This window comes from Drosophila serrata, unplaced genomic scaffold (assembly GCF_035046125.1).
Source record: "Drosophila serrata isolate PLE 108 unplaced genomic scaffold, ASM3504612v1 contig_240, whole genome shotgun sequence".
Classification (NCBI taxonomy): Eukaryota; Metazoa; Arthropoda; class Insecta; order Diptera; family Drosophilidae; genus Drosophila; species Drosophila serrata.
The window spans coordinates 5,886,603-5,900,904 of record NW_028257138.1 but is presented as its reverse complement, the minus strand read 5'-3'; the positions used below and the strand labels follow the sequence as shown (position 1 = coordinate 5,900,904).

The 14,302-nt window shown below is 38.0% G+C and overlaps 4 protein-coding genes across 8 annotated transcripts; 2 read left to right on the top strand and 2 right to left on the bottom strand.

Moving 5' to 3' along the window:
* Positions 1-68: 68 nt before the first annotated feature.
* On the bottom strand, positions 69-3,040 carry RnrL (Ribonucleoside diphosphate reductase large subunit). Its single transcript, XM_020951617.2, has 4 exons — positions 2,827-3,040; positions 2,684-2,772; positions 2,330-2,507; positions 69-2,274 (listed from the first exon to the last, which is right to left on the bottom strand). Exons 1-4 carry the CDS (start codon positions 2,876-2,878, stop codon positions 152-154), a joined length of 2,442 nt encoding a protein of 813 aa, XP_020807276.2. The 5' UTR covers positions 2,879-3,040; the 3' UTR covers positions 69-151.
* Positions 3,041-3,123: 83 nt separating this feature from the next.
* Schip1 (Schwannomin interacting protein 1) lies at positions 3,124-8,213 on the bottom strand. Of its 5 annotated transcripts, XM_086830822.1 has the most exons (9): positions 8,099-8,200; positions 6,134-6,275; positions 5,043-5,646; positions 4,526-4,982; positions 4,377-4,465; positions 4,238-4,310; positions 3,857-4,185; positions 3,474-3,742; positions 3,124-3,416 (listed from the first exon to the last, which is right to left on the bottom strand). In XM_086830822.1, the coding sequence occupies exons 3-9, from the start codon at positions 5,631-5,633 to the stop codon at positions 3,356-3,358; spliced, it is 1,869 nt and encodes a 622-aa protein (XP_086686948.1). In that variant the 5' UTR covers positions 5,634-5,646; positions 6,134-6,275; positions 8,099-8,200; the 3' UTR covers positions 3,124-3,355. The 5 variants fall into 5 exon arrangements, with proteins under 5 accessions (XP_086686948.1, XP_020807210.2, XP_020807212.2 ...); XM_020951551.2 differs by lacking the exon at positions 6,134-6,275 and having other exon boundaries at positions 8,099-8,213; XM_020951553.2 differs by lacking the exon at positions 6,134-6,275 and having other exon boundaries at positions 8,048-8,201.
* Positions 6,060-8,102, top strand: Cox10 (Cytochrome c oxidase assembly factor 10). Its single transcript, XM_020951556.2, has 4 exons — positions 6,060-6,608; positions 6,677-6,911; positions 6,967-7,653; positions 7,713-8,102. Exons 1-4 carry the CDS (start codon positions 6,537-6,539, stop codon positions 7,946-7,948), a joined length of 1,230 nt encoding a protein of 409 aa, XP_020807215.2. The 5' UTR covers positions 6,060-6,536; the 3' UTR covers positions 7,949-8,102.
* Positions 8,214-8,635: 422 nt separating the features above from the next.
* GATAd (GATA zinc finger-domain containing protein GATAd) lies at positions 8,636-14,261 on the top strand. Its single transcript, XM_020951549.2, has 8 exons — positions 8,636-9,573; positions 10,815-10,958; positions 11,071-12,007; positions 12,089-12,222; positions 12,287-12,439; positions 12,516-12,744; positions 13,057-13,151; positions 13,222-14,261. Exons 1-8 carry the CDS (start codon positions 8,809-8,811, stop codon positions 13,390-13,392), a joined length of 2,628 nt encoding a protein of 875 aa, XP_020807208.1. The 5' UTR covers positions 8,636-8,808; the 3' UTR covers positions 13,393-14,261.
* The last annotated feature ends 41 nt before the right edge of the window (positions 14,262-14,302 follow it).

The window sequence follows — 14,302 nt, the reverse complement described above, 5'->3', positions numbered from 1 at the left end:
GATTCCATCCATAGTAACAATTAAATCACTTAAGCGTAGACACAAACAAAAAGAAAGAAACTAAATCATACCGATCCATAATTTATATTTATTTCAATGTTTTTAATACGATGAATACACTTAAATAGGCTTACGATTAAGGGTAGGCTTCCTAAGAGCCGCAAGACATGCAAGCATCCTTGTTTTCGAGCGAACAAACCATATCCGCCAATTTCCGTTCTCTATCCAACTCGTACTCTTGGGAATTCTCCTCCTCTGCGGTGCCATTCTGGCCATTGACTTTAAGCGCACCCTGCTTCTTGTTGACGGTGAACTGTATGGCGTTCGCAGCCGGCTTCGTGCGGAGATAGTACATTCCGGTTTTAAGGCCAGCCTTCCACGAGTAAAAATGTATGGACGTCAGCTTGCCATAGTTGGGCTCGGCAACATGAATGTTGAACGATTGACTCTGATCGATGAATGCACCACGATCCGCAGCCATTTTAATGGTGGACTTGACGGAGATCTCCCACACCGTCTTGTACAGATCGCGCACATGCTGGGGGATGGCCTCGATATTCTGAATTGAGCCACGGCTGGAAATTATCTGGTTCTTCATATCATCATCCCACAAGTCAAGCTCCGTCAGATCCCTCAACAGGTGGTGGTTAACCACCTGGAATTCGCCGGAGAGAACGCGTCGTGTATAGATATTTGTGGTGTACGGCTCGAAGGATTCGTTATTGCCCATTATCTGGGCAGTGGATGCCGTTGGCATGGGGGCGACCAGCAGAGAGTTCCTGACACCATGTTTCTTGATCGACTCCTTCAGCTTGGCCCAGTCCCAGAGGTTCGTTGGGACCTTGTCCCACATATCGTACTGAAGAATTCCCTTGCTTACGGGACTGCCCTCGTATGTTTCATACGGACCTTCGGCCTGGGCCAGTTCACAACTTGCTTCCAGTGCGCCATAATATATAGTTTCAAAGATCTGCTGGTTTAGGAGACCTGCCTCCTCGCTTTCGTAGGGGAATCTCATCAGAATCAAGGCATCAGCAAAACCCTGAATGCCAATGCCAATGGGGCGATGCCTCAAATTTGATTTCCGGGCCTCTGGCAGGGGATAATAATTGATGTCAATAATCTTATTCAGATTCTTAGCCACTGTCTTAGTGACCTCCTTCAGTTTCTTAAAGTCGTACGTCTTCTCAGGGGTCACGAACATGTTGAGAGCGATCGATGCCAGGTTGCAAACGGCGATTTCGTCGGGCGACGAATACTCAACGATTTCTGTGCAAAGATTACTGCACTTGATGGTGCCAACATTCTGCTGATTGCTCTTCCTGTTGCATGCATCCTTGAAAAGCATGTACGGATTGCCAGTCTCCACCTGCGCCTCGATGATGGCGAACCACAGGGACTGAGCCTTAACCGTCCGATTGGCTTTTCCTTCGGCCTCGTATTTGAGGTACAATTTGTCAAATTCGTCGCCCCAAACATCTTGCAGGCCGGGACACTTATGCGGGCACATCAGCGACCAGTTCTCATTTGCCTCAACGCGCTTCATAAAGAGATCAGGTATCCAGAGGGCATAAAATAAATCGCGAGCACGATTCTCCTCCTTACCGGTGTTCTTCTTCAGTTCCAAGAATTCAAAAACATCGGAATGCCAGGGCTCCAAGTAGATGGCAAAGGCACCAGGGCGCTTGCCGCCACCCTGATCCACGTAACGCGCTACATTGTTGAAGACTCGCAGCATGGGAACGAGGCCATTGGAGGTCCCATTCGTGCCACATATCGAGGTGCCCTTGGCACGGATGCAATGGACATTCAGGCCAATGCCGCCCGCCGACTTGGAAATCATGGCACAGTGTTCCACCGACTTGAAAATACCTTCGATCGAATCGGATGTCATAGTCAGAAGGAAGCAGGACGAGAGTTGCGGTCGGTTAGTGGCAGCGGCGAACAGAGTGGGTGAGGCGTGTGTGAAGAAGCGCTCAGACAGCAAATTGTAGGTCTCAACAGCGGCATCGATATCTTCACCATGGATTCCAATCGCCACGCGCATTAGCATATGTTGCGGCCGCTCGACAATCTTGCCATTACTCTTAAGCAAATACGAACGTTCGAGGGTCTTAAAGCCAAAATAATTGTACCCAAAGTCACGATCGTAAATTATGGACGAGTTCAAGCGCGTGGCATGCTTCTTAACGATGTTGTAGTGATATTCCGATACCAGCGGTGCACTTAGACCTGTTTCCTTATTAATGTTCTTGAAGAGATCCTCAAAGACATCTGAAAAATTGATTTAATAGAGCGAATCCTTTGCAGAGAGTAGTAGGAGACATACCAGAAAACACCTTTCTTGTTTCTTTATGCAAATTGGAGACGGCAATGCGAGCTGCTAGAATAGCATAGTCCGCGTGATTGCATGTCAATCCCGCCGAGATCTCGGCAGCCAGGTTGTCCAGCTCTTGTGTGGTTACGCCGCAATATAAACCATTAATGACTTGGAGAGTAATGGAAACCTAAAGTGAAAGAACAATCAATGTAAAAAGAGAATATTATCTCACATGCGGGGGAGGGCAGCCATTGTTTTTTATTTAATTGCTCCGCAGCCTTCGCCCTATTTTACTTGAACAAATAAATGCTCCCTAATGATACGGAACCGATCTGCGTAATATAAATAGCTAGATTAACTTACCGGATCAACAAAATCCATATTTAAGTTGTAGCAAAGCTTTTGGATTCTTGAGGTTATTTTATCAAAGTGTACCTCCTCCTGTCTGCCATCTGTAAGACAATTTTTTGGTAAAATCTAACTCAGTCATGTAGTCGAAAACTTACCTCGCTTAATAACATATAGCTTGGAAGTCTTTAAAGTTTTATTCTTCAACATTTTGGATTAATTGAATTTCACAAGAATGCACAGACACAAAATGCTTGTTGCCAATAAAAAAAGGCGCCAAGAAAAGTCAATATTAGAGATACCGTTTTGCAAGATCTCTTACAACGCGTTATCAGTAGCATTTTTTTCTAATTTGAAACGATCGAGAAACACTAGATACAACGAGATTGAACACATTATGTAGAAAAAAAGTTTATAAAAAATGTAAAATGGAGTAAAAAACACTTTCGCAGCAGTTTGTTTTCAAAATAAATATTTAAACGATTTTAATTGTGGTATTTAATATACAATAATATATATAGTTTTATTTATATTGCATCAAATTAGTAAGTAATTATAACAGTATTTAAAGAACATTACTTTTGAATATGTGTTTTAGAAACGGTCTTGATAGTTTGTATTAATCATAAAAGTGAATTTATATTTGCAAACAAATTTGTCATGTAACATGCAATTTATAGAAAGCTCTTATTTCAGAGACAAGTGCCTAACTTTGTTAATATTCTGGCCAGTTTGCTGTTGAAAAACACTGCAAACAAAAAAATATTTATATATGATTATAATGCTTTTAAGATTTTATACTTACAAAAAATTATTGATCTTCTCAAGATCATGCAATATGTCATCTTGGTCCGAATTTAGATCGTCGCGTTCTTTAAGGCTCTCGAGCAGATCAACATTCAATCTCTCAATATACTTCTGTAGGTTATTGACCAATAACTGTAGAGTCGGAACTTGAATTCCAGTGAGTAACTGCCTTGATATCCAACGATGATGTTTATTCATAATAATACCAACATCACTGAGCATTGAGCGAATTATATCCACGATTGGCGTTTCGCCATTTTTCTTTGCCTATAACCATAAGAAAGCCATAAAAATATATTAAGGATCAAGGAATTCATATGTAAATATGAATATCAATAGATATTAATTGCCACCTGTAGCACAAGGCCAAAGAACACTTACCTTGACTTTCATTTGCGCAATTTCCTTCGATTGAGCTAGGGCTATTCTAACCTCTATTTGTAGCTTTGATTGGTTTGCAAAGAAATAGTTGTTTTCATTTGTATGAAATTCTGGTTCTTGAATCGCGTTGCCGTTTATCGCATATTGATTGATATTTTCTTCTTGGTTCTTTTCAAAGATTTGATCGTTATCAAATTCTTTATTTCGTTTGGGTTCAGAGCATTCGGATTGCTTGCGAAGTGCTTTACTTGATAGCTTCGGACATGTTTCAGAGTCAGAACTATAGCTTTCGTTGTCAGAACCGGTCAGAAACTCTTCCTTTTTAATGTCTGAAAATAGATTATATTGAAAAGCCTGAATTGGATAAATTTCGTTCCTTACCATTTTGATTATTTGATGGATCTTTATCCCCGATTGCCAATCTTTTGCGAATTTCATCCCGGTTAAAGCGACGCTGAAACGATTAAGCCAAGTAATTTAGTTTCTTCAGTAATCCGCTATTCGTAAGTTTCTTATTTACCTTCTTTTCGATTTGTTTGACCTTCTGAAAATGATTTTCCAATGTTTCCACATCCATATCTTTCGCCACTTTGTATGCATCAAATTGTTCTAAAAAACGACATCAGTATTACTAAACCGTGAATATTCTGAAAGAGAAGTATGCATTACCCAACACCATAGTCGATGAAGAGACCTTGGAATATTTTTTAGAATCCTCCAAGTACTGAGACCAGCACGATTGGTTTAAGTACCGCCGGTTAGTTACATTTGTAACTTCTTCATCTTTGAAAGCTGGCTGACATTTTCCTATTTCCAAATTGCTTAAATTGGGAATATCAGCCTGGTTGATGTTCTGCTTATTATTTTTGTTCTTTTCTGAAACTGATTGATAGTGTTCGGCCGCATCACATAGTAGATATTTTCGCTGACTGTAAGTTTTATAATCAAATGTGTCCGGTGGTAGCTGTCGCTCATCATGTGATTGCTTCTGATGCTTCATTTTTAAAGGCTCGTGTCCATATGGTTTATTTTTCTTTTTATTTTTGCGCATATTATGTCCAGCAAATCGTGTTGAATGCGCACAATTTAAAGCTTCCGTTCCATTCGATAGCTCTGCATCGTTTATCTGGAAAGAAGCGTTTGGAATTTACACCATTATTTGAATATTAGAATTTAAAAAATTTACCTTTGATAAGTTTGATTCTTGCAACGCTTCCAGGGATTTTTTGTTTTTATATCCATTGATAAGAAGTTCAAACTCGCGCTCCACTTCTTCGCCAAAATCCCCAACAATATCAATTGGACTTTGTCCTTGCAGTTGGCCCTCGTATTTTGTATTAATTGTACAAGACCACGGAGAATATTCGGAATTGGTCATATAATTTTTGCTCAGATTATAAATTAAATCTGGCTTCACTGAGTTTTTCTGCGTCGAGTCGAAATTTTTATTTACAAGATCAGGTATATTTGTAGAAGACGGAGTGTGTGCCATATTCCCCGATGAGTATGTATTTCCATTGTCATTCGCATCCAATGCCCTATTCCTTAACAGCAATTCCTGGGTGTTTTCCAAGTCGATATTGCACTTTACATTTTCATTTTTAAACGATATTTGGTCATCCTCTCTGTCACTATCCGTTAAATCACTTTCATTGCATTCCATGTCCGAGTACTCGATATAGTAGTCCGACAGTGTATGTGCAAATTTTTGAAATCCCGGATAGTTTGGGTTAGTAATACCTTTGGTAATATAGATATCCATTCTTGAACTGGGCATTTGACAAAGTTATCTAGAATAGAAAGGAGAATAAGTTTTAAATTGTTATATTTGTGCCCGTGAAAATTAGAATTTCAATGTCATCACTATGCTTTGACAATGATTTTGCCAACACCAGCCCATACCACATTTCGGTCTTCTTTTCCTTTTCATTCATATTTCCAATGGGAATCCCCCCTGAATCTGAACTCCATGTTCATCTATCGAGTTATTCGTTCCGTCGATGACGTCGTACGTCAAAGGATTTTTACATAATAATAACATATTTTTTAAACGATTTCGCTTATATATATATATATATAAATATATGTATATATGTCCATTTAAGCTAAACCAAAAAATGTTGTCATAGGTAATTGATTTTATTTTTACAGAAGCCACACAGAACCTTTACGTTTCTGTTTTCTCTGGTTTACTTATTCACAGTATCTATTATTTTAATAAAAGACTTACTCTTTTGATAAAATGTAAAAGATTTAATTTTGAACCAATGAACTTACAAGGACTATGGCCTTTCTTCCTTCCATTCAGATATAAAAAATACTCCCACAAATACACTGCGTTTTGGCGCATGCGTGGGTTTGTGGACCACCATTCATAGTTCTGATAATAACACTATTAACAGCATTAGCTATAAAGAGACTAAGCGAACTATAATAATAAGTAACCACAAAAGTTTAGATTACAAATTACAACCAATATAACAACAATTAACCGAATCAAAATTGAAAAAGAATACCCATATTATGTTGCCTTATTAAACATTTTCCTAAAATCAATATACGGTAACACTAAGCACAATGTGATTTTAAAAAAATATATAATATTGCTATAAATATATTAGAAACCAAACACATAACTAAAAATGGAATAAGCTTGGACTGTAAATGTTTTTGAATAATAATGTTATTATTCAAGGGTATGCGACGGGTGAAGACCCAGCTGAAAACTCCTGTTGACTTGGTGCTCATCCGGGTGAGGTTCTTAGGCCAGTTACGCAACTGTTAACAAACTAACTTTACAAACTTTTAAAAACATTTTAGTACTCGACGGCTGCCACAAATTCATCTCACGATGGGAATGGAAGACCTACCACCACCCAGGTGCTGCAATTGCCATTGGTATCCCCACCGGCAGCTGATTCCTCCTCGGCTTCGTTGGCAAAGCTAAAAAGCCAGCATTTACCCGAAAACCACACTTCCTGGATGCCCAGTCCATACACCGCACCCGGGAAAACACTCAGTCAATATAAGAAGCTATCAAAATTTCGCCTAACATGTAAGTAATGTTGCCTATTTGGTATTCCGTTACAATAAGCCGGTTGATCTTTCAGCTCTGGTGGTCATAACGACAGCTGGAGGCTATGCGATGGCCCCGGCTGCTTTCGATCCCGCCTCGTTTGTTATGTGCACGCTAGGCACCGGGCTGGTTTCGGCGGCGGCCAACGCCATTAATCAGTATCACGAGGTTCCCTTTGATTCGCAAATGTCGAGGACCAAGAATCGGGTACTCGTCACGGGACAAATGACGCCGTTGCATGCAGTCACCTTTGCCGTTGTGTCTGCTACCGCTGGCCTGAGTATGCTGTATTTTGGTACAAATGGATTGACGGCAGCTCTGGGAGCGGGAAATCTGTTCCTTTACACCACGATATATACGCCGCTAAAGAGGATTAGCATTGTGAACACGTGGATTGGCTCAGTGGTGGGTGCCATACCGCCGCTAATGGGCTGGGCTGGATGTGCCGGCACCTTAGATGCCGGAGCAATGATACTGGCGGGAATACTGTACGCGTGGCAGTTTCCTCACTTCAATGCTCTGTCGTGGAACCTTAGGCCGGATTACTCGCGTGCCGGCTATCGAATGATGGCCGTTACCAATCCGGGCTTATGTCGGCGGACAGCCCTGCGGTATTCGGTAGCTATTGCTGGACTTTCGGTCATGGCACCGGTCCTTGACGTCACGAACTATTGGTTTGCTTTGGAAACGCTACCTTTGAACGCTTACTTCGCATATCTCGGTAAGTATAGTCTTTATATGAACATATCTATATCTATATTAATTGATTGTGTATTGCAGCGTATAAATTTCATGAAAAGTCAGACAGCGGGACCTCGCGAAAGCTATTCAGATTTTCTTTAATCCACCTGCCAGCTTTGATGCTACTGTTCTTAGCTAACAAAAAAGAGTGGTTCTTCGGCAAGTCGGCGAGCGAAGAGAAGAAAAAGGAGTCAAGCTATCTGGCTCTAAAGCAGTCGGCGAGTAGTCTGGGCAATGTACTGCCTGTCGCTGTGGCTGAAGAAGGACCCAGATAGTCTAGCACCCCAATTTATACGCGATGTTAAGCTACGAAATATACTTAACATGTTTTGCAACTTGTATAAAATAGTCATAAAATATAAAATAAAGCGTACCTTTGTGTTGCAAAGCTTTTTTGATTTTAAGAATAAATTGTGACAACTTACTTAAGCGAAGAGTTTAATTTGTTATTTAATAATTTGCGATTAAATTTAATTAAATTTTTAAAATAAATTGTCTGCAGGCCTTCTTTGACAAAATGTAAACAAATGCAAGAGTGACCATGCTATTGGTCAGCCAGACCAATGCAGATATGAAAGCAGTCCGTTCCATTCGTTTCAGAAAATACAATAATATAATATAATCTTTGGATTGATTATTTACTTGAATTATTTAATAAATCTATTTAATTTCAAGACGTAGAATATCTCACACAGTTTCTACATATCACTGACCATTTTTTATTTGCACAAAACCCCAATGCAGAACCTTCCAGAATCATTTTGAAAAATATTAATTGCAATAAATATATTATTTAAAAACGAATCAGTAATCAATTTTTCAATTAAGCAAAGATTAATCCACAAAATTTCTAAATATTTATATTTTGCACTTGGTTTGGTTATCGATAACAAGAAAATTAAATTGTTTGGTATATCTGCTGCTACTGCGTGCATAGCCGCATCCCTGGTTTCGTATTTTGGACGGAAAACTAGCTCAAATGAACGTAAAATGCAAATTGAACCACTGGAGTGAATTATTTTTAGTGAGCTGAACGTGGATTGTGACAATGAAAAATTGAGGAATAGTGTTTACATTCATTTTATAATTTATTTTAAAGTTATCTTTTTTATCTCGATAAAGGAGAGAGTGGCGTATGCAAGTTTCTTTACACAGTGCAAACACATATAAATTTTTAATTATGTATAATGTACCACATAAGTTTCGTCAAGTTTGTCGATTGTGCCTCACATTGGTTAACGAGTGCGATGTTCCAGAACTACAAATTTATAATGTTTCGACGTCGCATAATAGTGCGCCGCAAGACAGAGTTGAGCAGCAGAAAAAGGCGGCCGAAAAGCGTGCCGCTGGCTGCTTCTGCAGGGCTCGGGCTCTGAGCCCCAATCTGTGCAGCTGCCTCGGTGATAACTCGCTATCAGTACCAGAAACGGGTCCAAGCCAATCCCAATCCCTTCACCAAACACATTACAACACACCAAGTGTGCCTTCTGCTGCGGGAACAATATCGAGTGGCAGTGAACAACAAGCGTACGCTAAGCCTTTTGCCAGCAAGAGCCAATTGGAGTTGTCGGACATCGCCGAAAGATCAGTATTCAAAAGTCAGTCATCGCCGTCGTCGACGGCGACGTCGTCATCATCGACGCAGGTAGCGCAACAACAACAGCAGCAGCAGCATGAAAATATTGCATGCAGAGAAGGAGAAGGAAAATCATTCAAGACGGAACAAATCCCGAGGGAGGAACGTTCACTACATAATCAACTCGATTTCGCTGCCGAAAACACAAATGTGAAAACCAAAATAAGCAGCAGAACAGATAACTACGGCCAAGAGCGCAGCGGAGGTGATGATGATTCATCACCACATCTTACATTTCAGATATTCAACTGTCTCTCTATTAAGGTAAGCAGATTTCCATCCAACACATTTGCACAGAAACGAATTTACATTAATTACGCACACACACAAGCGTGATATATCGTGTGTGTTTGTGGATATACCGCGGTATATCTTAATACATACATACTCACCGTTGAGAGCGCTTGATTGTGTGTGTTATCTATGTGATTACGACACCACACGTCAAAATAATAGGAAATGATTGGGGCCGCTTTTATCCAATGGCCTATTAACAATCGGTATCAATTGTTTAGTATTTTTTTTCGATTAACTGTTTTGGAGCCATTCACCCACCCACACACGTACACACACACACACATACAAAAAGAGCACATATTTACACAGACAAGTGCACACTGCTATCGTACATCAATGTCCAGCATAAAAATGTAAATATTGATATGTACACATGTACGTATAAAAACGGCTAAAATGTGAGCGGCAGAGACCTACAAACGAACACATGTACAATAATCCATTCCGTACAGATAACATATTTATATCTCTCGCAAGTTTGATTGATTAAGAGCGCTTTCTCAGTGTCAGTGTGTAGGCGTTCATGGGGCTAGTGAATTGGAGGGGTAGGTCACTTATATACTCAACGAGTTTATTTTTTAGAAAATTAGAAATTTGAAACTCCTTACTTCTTGTGATAACAGTTAAGTATTTGTATAGCCTTTAAAGGTATTATAAATTCAGTCAGAAGCATATAATTCTGTGAAGTAGTCATTTCCGACCCCATAAATCATATATATTATTGATCAGCATAAAAAGCCGAGTCGATCTAGCTATGTCTGGTCAAAATCTATTTTTTTCAAAATTTTGAAAATTTGACAAAAAATTATATTTTCTATATTTTAAAACGTAGTATGCAGATTTATTGCCCGTTCGAAAACTAACACAGAAAAGCTTTCCGAATGGAAATTAATGCATTTTAAGCTTAGTTAAAAGTTTTTTAAACTTTAATTTTTCCAACAAATTGTCATTTAAAAATTAGTGGTAATAGATTTCCTATTCGATCCGATAATTCAAGTTAAAACTCCAATGGTATAAACACTTGGGTTTTCCGAAGTTAGTTTCCATCCATATTATCTTATTTGAATTCTAAATAACGTAATATGCCTGCCGACTCCATCGATATCGATTGTATTTTACTTTTCTCTGTGATTTCTTATTTTCGTTACATGTTACATCACATTTACAAATACCATGTTAACTTGATGGGTTCTCTTTTACTTTTCCAGGCAATGCCGCACGATGGATTACCTAACTTGATCTGCACTGATTGCAGGGCAAAATTGGATTCCTTTGAGAAGTTTAGAATTATGGCGAATAATTCAAATAATGCTTTGAAAGAATTTTTAAATATATCAAAATCTCTGTTACTAGTAAGTAAAAAATAACATGTCCTTTATATTAAACATATTTTTGGGGAGGACAAAATGAATTCATTATTTTGCATTTTTAAAACATCAACTAATATGTTGTGATTTTTTTCAGGATCCAAACGAGTTGGATGATAAGCTTGATGAAATTTTAAAGGCTTCATCGGAGGCTATAGCTGCCAAGGCTCTCACCGAGCTGAGCACATTTTCTAAGGTTAAGTACGAAAGTAAGGTAGATTCATCCAGCGTCCATCAGCAGCAGCCGTTGGATCGGAAGATTGAGATTAACAATCAAGAGAGCGCAGCGCAGCAGCAGCAGCATAGCTTATATCCAGGTTTATTCAAATCAATAACTATGAAAGGCGATCAGTTTATTGCACATAATAAGAAGATAATGCCCGGATCATCCTCCTCGCACAGCAACAGCAGCCAGTCTGCTGATATGGAAAAGTATGAGAACTTACAGCAACAGCTCGAGACAGCCGCCGTTCTCATGGATATAAGCAAAAAGATTGTTATTTCACCTCCATGCTCGAATCCGCAATCTCCGTGCTTCTCTGCCGCAGCTACAGTAGATACAAGTATTAAAAGTTCTGTGATAAAATCAAAACGTCCATTGAAACAAAATGAAATCGAGGACGGAGTTGAGATTGACCTATCCGTCAAAAAACAAAAGAACGATTACTCTTCTAATCAACGGAATGCATCAACAGCGGTGGTCCCGCCACAGTTACACAATTTTTGCCAAACTCCAATTCTTGATATTCAGTCGCACTTAAGAAATGAAGAGGATTTTCATCAAAACTACAGTATTACCATTAATCAAGTTGGTGGTGGTGGTGGATCCTCCGCCGCCGCCGATTACAAGCTTAAGGCCCCGAAGGCGAGTACCAACTCCCTGCAGGATTCTGGCGACAGCTCCGACTCTCACAAACTGGAGATGGACATTACGTCCTCGATTAATGACCGAAAGACCCCGGATAGCCTAAGCTCGGATCATGCAACAGATGCGGCAACCACTCAACTTTGGCAGGCACTGGCCCGATCAGCTGGTAAGTGAAATATCAAGTACAACTATTAAAATAAATGAATAAAATTATACATATATATTTATGTTTATTTATCTCTTATAGCTAAAAGCAAAGAGGAAAATCAAAATCAGGCTACTGAAATAATCCGTAACATGATGAGCCACTCTTTCGTGTTTCCGGTTCCGTCAACAGTATCATTTACAAAAGTACCTGAAGAACCCATAGCACTATTAAAGGTAAGATGCTACTTATCTTTTAAAAATGGAAAGTAAAGTTTCTAAACTATATTACATCTTACAGGATCTATCAGAGGCTCAATCCAGCAAATCAAAACCATGTAGAAGAAAACAAAGTTTTCCTACCAAAACCGATTGCATCGATGTAGTTAATGAGAATGTGACTGATACTTACGCCCCTTCAGAAGCAACTCCAGAGGAAAAGAAAGATAAAAGGGTATGTTATAGTGCACATTTTTGTTCTGTTCATTAATGTAATATTTTCTCTTTAATTCTTGTTTGATATTCAAAAGAACATAAACCTTTTTAATGCCATACCTGGTGCTCAAAAAGATATGTCATGTTCCAATTGTGGCACACTCACCACAACAATTTGGCGGCGAAGTGTTCGAGGCGAAATGGTATGCAATGCCTGCGGATTATACTTCAAGCTGCATGGTGTCAACAGGCCGCATTCGATGAGACGCGATACCATACACACCAGACGCAGGCGTCCTAAAGAATTGGAGCGATCAAAAAAGAGTAAGATTAAAACAGTATTATTTACCATACATTAGAGCAAACTGAGGTAAACAAATAAGACATTTGTCAATAGAAACCAATGAATGAATAGATCCAATGAATACATAGAATAGAGAAAAGGAGACTTTATTTTGTGATCCACTAATTAATATATAGTTTATGTAGCTTGAAGATTTTGGGACTAAAATATACCGATACCGAGACAGCACAGCTAATGGAAAGAAAGCTCAATCTCAGTCGATTTTTTCAAGAAGTTTTATAATAAACACAAATTCTTGTCTAAACATTAAAGAAATATTATTTTAATCACAGAACACAAGCAAATGTCATGTTCTACAATGGAACCAACAAAACCAGATTTCTTGACGTCTAGGGAAGCCCTTGATATTTCTGATCTAGTTTTGAACGTGAGTACCCGTACCCAGAAAATTCTCTTTGAATTGAATGATCTAATAGTAAAATATTTTGATAATATAGAAATACAAAAAGGAAATGGATGAGTCGGAGGCCGCAGCAGCACTTAAAGATATTCTAGCGAGGCGAAAGAAGTCGAGTTCTTTGTCGGCGTTTAATGATACCTGTGAAAGTACGGATCTATCCGCACCGCTTAACCTTGTTTCCAGTGAAAATAATGCAAAGTTAACATAAAACGCCAAATATATATTCCCCTCTTCACTCACTTTTTCGAAAAACAAAACAACAAAAGAAGCAAAAATACCCTAACACACACACATTTTGTTTATTTATGAGAGGTCGCGTCTAAGAGAGAAAAACAAAAACGGTATAGGATTACAGAAATATAATATAGATTATTAATAAAATTTTGCATTCTTTAAACTCTAAATTTTATTCATTTGTATCTTTAATGAAAAAAAAACTAATACCAAAATACTTATTAGTGTTAAAGAGAGGTATACAAATTAAACCAGTATGTCAAACCTTTTTAAATAATATCACACTAAATATAGACCTTAAGCAAGAAGGACATCAATACTTAATGCAATTAAATTAAAATAAACTTATTATATATATATTTATATTTATTAAAACCATTTTACAGTATTTTTAATTTTTTAATAACACAAATTGCTTCTATTGAAATTAAAAACGTTCAGTTTAAACAATGATTTTTCAGCTTTCAACGCAATTGAACAAATTCTAAAGCTAAAAATAATAAGTAAAAAGAAGATAAATAATGTTTTAAATCTCTTGCCTATACGAAAATCATGTGATAATATAATAATCTCCACAAAACATTTTAATAGTAAAACTATGCAAAAAGCAATAATCACGCAATGCAAACTTTTCAAGGAAATATTTAAATTATATACAATTATAAGAAACTAAAAACTTAATGCTGTTTTTCGAATCTACATAAATCGTCTAAAATAATTTAAGACCCTTCATATTTAGGCTAAGATACAAAAATATTACTCATTTATTTTTTCAAATAAAAATACTCTATACAATTTTTAACAATCACAATAAACAATAAACTGGTTAATGTAAAATGTAAATCAACTGTGGTCAATGTGGTTTTTATGTTTATTTATAATTT

Bases quoted from the DNA above. Each gene is read 5' to 3' on its own strand.
- RnrL (XM_020951617.2), bottom strand. From the start codon at position 2,878: ATGTTGAAGAATAAAACTTTAAAGACTTCCAAGCTATATGTTATTAAG. The intron at 2,508-2,683 runs GTAAGTTAATCT...CTTTCACTTTAG, and splicing joins ATATGGATTTTGTTGATCCG to GTTTCCATTACTCTCCAAGT. The intron at 2,275-2,329 runs GTATGTCTCCTA...TCAATTTTTCAG, and splicing joins AACAAGAAAGGTGTTTTCTG to ATGTCTTTGAGGATCTCTTC.
- Schip1 (XM_020951551.2), bottom strand. From the start codon at position 5,633: ATGCCCAGTTCAAGAATGGATATCTATATTACCAAAGGTATTACTAAC. The intron at 4,311-4,376 runs GTAAATAAGAAA...TAATCGTTTCAG, and splicing joins TCAAACAAATCGAAAAGAAG to CGTCGCTTTAACCGGGATGA. The intron at 3,743-3,856 runs GTAAGTGTTCTT...TTATGGTTATAG, and splicing joins TTGCGCAAATGAAAGTCAAG to GCAAAGAAAAATGGCGAAAC.
- Cox10 (XM_020951556.2), top strand. From the start codon at position 6,537: ATGTTATTATTCAAGGGTATGCGACGGGTGAAGACCCAGCTGAAAACT. The intron at 6,609-6,676 runs GTGAGGTTCTTA...AAAACATTTTAG, and splicing joins TTGACTTGGTGCTCATCCGG to TACTCGACGGCTGCCACAAA. The intron at 6,912-6,966 runs GTAAGTAATGTT...TTGATCTTTCAG, and splicing joins ATCAAAATTTCGCCTAACAT to CTCTGGTGGTCATAACGACA.
- GATAd (XM_020951549.2), top strand. From the start codon at position 8,809: ATGCAAGTTTCTTTACACAGTGCAAACACATATAAATTTTTAATTATG. The intron at 10,959-11,070 runs GTAAGTAAAAAA...GATTTTTTTCAG, and splicing joins TATCAAAATCTCTGTTACTA to GATCCAAACGAGTTGGATGA. The intron at 13,152-13,221 runs GTGAGTACCCGT...TTGATAATATAG, and splicing joins TTTCTGATCTAGTTTTGAAC to AAATACAAAAAGGAAATGGA.